The following is a 5740-nucleotide window of genomic DNA, read 5'->3' on the forward strand; positions in this document are numbered from 1 at the left end:
AGAAAAAATCAAATCGAGCCCTCATACGATCACTGCATGAAGAAGCTCTCTACGTCGCAAACTGTGCGGACGTGAAAATAGCCCAGTACGCGTAGTAAACAACTCAGGCGACGCAAGCTAAAAATAGATTGACTTTACGCGCGCTACTGCGCAAGCTCAGAACATGTTTTTTTCCTTTGAACGTCCGCGCGTCGAAAATCTAAAGCTCCCTATTGTCAGTGATGGCAACACGTCTTCTTGCAATCTCGCTAGCGACACAATGAACACTGGAAGAATAAAATAATAGCCTCAGAATGAGGGATTTTAGTGAAACACACACACACACACACACACACACACACACACAAGACACGGTGCTAAATTTGAAGAAAAAAATATTGCCAGCATTAAGGTGTATAGACTTCAAACATTGAAAAGATATCATTGTAACGTACAATTTTATTTTTCCAGTGTCACATATCTTATGGGCCTAAAGAGCTGGCATTTTTCTTGTTTCTCTGTTGATACCCTTTACAAGTCAGCACATAAAAATAAGGCCCAATGTACTTGCTCTTCTGAAAATTCCACAAATCATATCAATGTAGCTTTGTTACACGGCTTAAAACATGTTTGTATTTTTTTTAAACTTTATCATGTGTAATTGAATGATTCTAGTACTTGGGGGATAATATTCGACTACTAGTGTATCAGTGGTGGTGTAATTTGTCGTAGCATCGACATGGCTACTGAGAAAACAATATATCTGACTTTTTGGTAACGTACGTTACAGAAATTTGAGCCAAGGAACGGATGGTGAAAAACAGCATTCAAAGCAACACTAAAGAACAAAACGATCTTTCTTTCATATGTGCGACGAACACTCATAAATCCATACAATATATGACAAGATTTTTTTTTTATATCGACATTTTTTTCCACATAGAATATATCCCCCACTCAGCGGGCAATTAGTACGCTATTTCTCTTAAATATACTTTCAACTGTAATAGCACATTCAATTGAATTGATGAGATGCAAGAATCATGTTCTGCTGTCTTTATTTTCTTGAAGATAGAGGAAGAAGAGTCAGTAACATTTTAAGAATTGCATCGATTTAGTGGGCTTAACACTGCAACAAGACGCTGCAGACTGTCGTCTGGCACATGCAGTTATGTGTTAGGAAGCAAATGACGACAACGATGATGATAATGATGATGATGATGATGATGATTACGATCATGTGTCGAATTTTATATGGTTCTGAAACTATGCGAATTCCCCTGAGTCCATTAACCTTATTTGATATAGAAGGCCTTTATAGAAATGCAGTGTATACAGTATTACACTGGAACTACATCATTTCTTATCTATGTATCATAACATCATGGAATTGATTTCATGTGACTGATCATGAACAATATGCCAACCAACCAAGGTTAGTGAAATAATGTATTGTGGAAATGTTCAGCTACACATGCAGCGACGTGTAAATGCAACAGATTGGGGGGTGCAAAAGGTTGTATGCCCCCATCCCCCATTGCCTTTATCATATAATGGTGCAATTCCAAACACTCCAGTTGCGTTGTACAAAGAGTAAGATCTGACGAACGGAACAGATGAGGTACCCTTGTGTCATGAAAGTCAGGCGTAACAATAAGAAAGTTCCCATGATTTCATGTTAGCGATTTAAATTGTATAACCATCAAATTGACAGAAGTGATGCTATCATTGACGTTACAAGTCCTTATGAAATCTCCACTATTTTACTTTGTTGACGTGAAGTCAATAATAAACTATGATGCATCCTTTGAATCGTGCAGTCGTGCAAGCAAATGCTTTCATGTAATGTTTTTATGACTATATTCAGGAGAAGATAATACCTTCCGGAATGTTTCAAACAAGTACACACACACACACACACACACACACACACACGCGCACACATAAAACTATTTTCTGTGAGTACATTTTGTTTGCTACTCACAGAATCAGGTGTTTTTTCCACATAAAATTAGTAAGCCTAATTTTCTCACGAAAACATGCGAATCTGCTGCAATGTGAGGGAAAATACTCCTCTTATAAACTGTGCACATTTTTTTTTTTGCAAGTGACAAGAAAAAAAATGAAACCATCAAGAACAGGTCGTGTTGATATTTGAGATATATTACTGTTATAGGTATATGATATTAAGTGCACGCTTTTGTTTGGTGCTGTTTGAACATTATACTCTGCTCAATAATGTTTTCGCACTGAAATTTTGGCAAATTAGATAAACAAGACCTGACCAATGAACACAACGTCCCGCGCGGTCTCGAGGATTCTTGTACAACTATTTTCTATTTTATTATCAGTTATTACGACTATTATGCCTATATTTGTTGTTTTAAACAGTATAACATTAATCAAAATTATGATAAGGTTTGTCCAACCTCCCAAGGCAAAGAGCTTAAACATTTTTTAAGTTGGGAATCGTAAGATTTGGTGGATATTACAAGACAATAAATTGTGAATTTATTTTACACTTTTTCGTTTAGAATCTCAGGATAACAGTCTTTAAATGGGAAGGCTATACTGATCAGTGGGAATCGGTGCGAATGCTGGAGGATGATTGTTCCAATTCTTGAGGGATTCATTTAAGAGTACATTATATATCTATTGTTGTGTGAAAATAATTTGCTTCAGAACGGTCTCATATTCAAGTAATGTGCAGCTTAATGCCCCGTCACTGACCAGGCATGCTAACCTGGAAACATTAAAGTGCACATTACTTGAATATGAGACCATTCTGAAGCAAATAATTTTCACACAACAATAGATATATAATGTACTCTTGAATGAATCCAATAAGGTTTGGAACAATCATCTCCCAGCATTTCCATTTATTCCCACTGATCAATTACTAGCCTTCCCCTTTAAAGACAGTATTATAGACTTAGTTCTCATCCAGATATGGCGGCACCGAAACTTGAATTTAAAAAATGATCATAACTTTCGAACGGAGTGTCCTATTTTCATCAAACCTCACCCCGATTCGTTTTACTAAATATTGCAGCCTGCTTTAGAATCTCTGCAATCTGATTGGTCAATCATTATACATTGATTTTACTGATCCACAACCGAACGCATGGCCTTGTATAGTGTTGTAGGTGTACCGAACGCATAATGAGGCAAAAAGTTGATTTCATGTATTTATGGGCTTATTCTATAAAACGAATGATGCACAGGTCTGTTTCGTGGATCAATGAGAATTGGATGCTCTCGTTTAACTTTGGAAACTGTCTAAAATCCACTCGCTGCGCTCGTGGGTTTAAACAGTTCCAAAGTTAAACTCGTGCATCCAATTCTCACCGATCCACTCTGTCCTGTGCATCATTTATAATTATTCCCCTTTTAAAATAATTACACAGAGTGAGCGTATGATAACATCCAAAAAGCGCATGTGTGGGTGTATGTTTGTGGGGGTGGGGGGATGCACATTCAGTACCTGCATAAGGCCTGCTACTTTCATAAAGAACATCAGAGTTCATGTTATGACATTGTTAGCCATTATCATGTCGTTACCCATTATCATGACGTTACAGACTGAAAAGTTATTTAAATTGAATGGATTTCCACATATTTTTTTTTCAAAAAGAAAATCAGGGCACTTTGTTCAGAGCACAGTAAACGCTGTTTGTACGAGCAAAAACTACCCAAAAATCCAAGTATTCCTGGTGTGAGTAATCACTTAGTTCATCATAGTTGATTTCGTCATAATGATAAGTTTCTGTCAAGCGATTTAAAGTATCATTATTACAGGAAATACGTAATACACCACTATGAATTGACTCTCAATATATTTCCACAAGAGACTTTTTCTTTTGTCAAGATGACTGGGAAAAAACCCCGCTACTGATTACACACACACACACGAACACAGATGGTTCCACTTGTTGTAGCTTCAAAAGCTACAGTATTTACAGCTCAGTCACCGTTCACTCAGTTTAAACACCGGATGTTTTTTTTTTTTTAATATATATGGTAGAGCAAACAGCGTCTGCTCAGCTCCTGTGAATATTGGCTTGAGACGCCATGACTGTCAAGGTATGATCTTCAGGATTGTGATGAATCTTGGTAGCAATGAGACACCTTTTTATCGGTGGACAAATTTTACAGAATGCCCGCCGAAATACGCTATCCTTCACGCAGTAGATGAATGGGTTCACGGCGGAGCTGAGGTTTGTAAAGAAGAAGGTGATGTTGATGAGGAGTATTTGTCCCAAATGGCTGATGTTAACCTCCATCCGGATCAAATACCAGATACAAGTTGGAAACCAGCTCAGAAAGAACATGCCTACCAGAAACAAAATGGTCCTGGTCGCCTTCAACTGGTTCGCGTTTGCTTTCCAGTCCGGTTGCTGATTATTGGCCGCAACTATGATTTGTCGCCGCTTGACTCGCCTAGACTGCCCGACAGCAATCCGAAGGATACGGATATTAAAGGCGATCATTAACACACCAAGCATCATGATGGATACTCCTGTAGCCATATAGAACTTTTTGGTTGAAGGGTTGGTGTAACGCAATCCGGAGCATAACTGCGTTACCAGATCATCCTCGATCGTCAAGGAGTCGATTACCGTCACAATGCCGTAAGAAAGGCTCAGGCACCAGATGATAACGATGATGATGCGAACCCTGACGGACGTCACCAAGGAGATGTACTTCAGTGGTCTTGTGATGGCCAGGTGGCGCTCAATGGTGACCAGGATAAGATGAAAAATCGACACGCTCCCAAAGACGTAGGACCACACGGAGAAGTATCCCGATTTCACGAAGGAGCAGGTGGTAGGATTCTGGATGATTCTGGAGTAGAGTTCCAGCGGAGTGGCAACCAGGCCGGTGAGGAGATCGGAGAGAGCCAGACTCGTCAAAAAGTGATAATTCGGCGTCCTCAGGCCCGATTCCTTCCAAACAGCAGCGATAGTGAGTACATTTCCACCAATGGCTGCCAACATTACCGGTGCAAAGAACACAATTAGGAGCGACTGGTGAAAGGGAGAATTATCCAGTGGATATTTGGCTTGCTGTAATGAGTCGTTATAAAACATTGTGCGAGGATCACTACTCATTTATAATACTGTCGCCATCAATATGAACTGCGTCCCAATGGATGGGTGAGACAACATATAATTTCAAGACTGTCATCTATTAAAATCATAATGTCGGTGGAAAACAAAATGAATTAGACAAACGCATAAGGGGAGAGCGAAAACGTCACGGATCGTAACTTGACATTCAACTGGTCTGTGGTGCCCGAAACATTGTGTTAATGAAGTGGAAGCAAACTCTCCTATTCGCCGTTGCCCCACGACATTAGGCCCTAGAAACTGCAAACCCGCGATGCCAAGTGCATGTAGCCAGTAGTATCAGCAGGCCGCAAAGTAAGCAGGTAAGAGCGAGAGTCACACCTTTCAGTTCAGGAAAAAAGGAAAACACACCCCCAAAAAGTGTCTGATCAAGAGTAGACAATTCCACTTTCGATTTCTTCGATCCCCTTTTTATTTCGATTTCAATATTTCTTCGATGTACTAAATGAGTTACCTGTCAGGGTTGCAAAATAAGTTTGTATCAAGAGACAAGATGGGTAAGTTGAACAGGAATGAGTCGACCTCATGAGCTTACTGAATTTCACTGAGCACACTGAGATTTCGTGCCATGATAAAAACACGATAAAGCCTGTCTGACTTTGGAAGATCGCAGCCTGATTTTTTCCATTGTC

The 5740-nt window shown here is 39.4% G+C and overlaps 1 protein-coding gene across 1 annotated transcript; it reads right to left on the reverse strand.

The window, feature by feature from the left end:
- Nucleotides 1-4019: 4019 nt before the first annotated feature.
- Nucleotides 4020-5069, reverse strand: LOC139713543 (adenosine receptor A2b-like). Its single transcript, XM_071625266.1, has one exon. It carries the CDS (start codon nt 5067-5069, stop codon nt 4020-4022), a length of 1050 nt encoding a protein of 349 aa, XP_071481367.1.
- Between the last annotated feature and the right edge of the window lie 671 nt (nt 5070-5740).

The sequence above is a fragment of the Diadema antillarum genome, unplaced genomic scaffold (assembly GCF_040938485.1).
Source record: "Diadema antillarum isolate AM-2024a unplaced genomic scaffold, OU_Dant_1.0 seq00001999_RagTag, whole genome shotgun sequence".
NCBI classification, from domain to species: Eukaryota; Metazoa; Echinodermata; class Echinoidea; order Diadematoida; family Diadematidae; genus Diadema; species Diadema antillarum.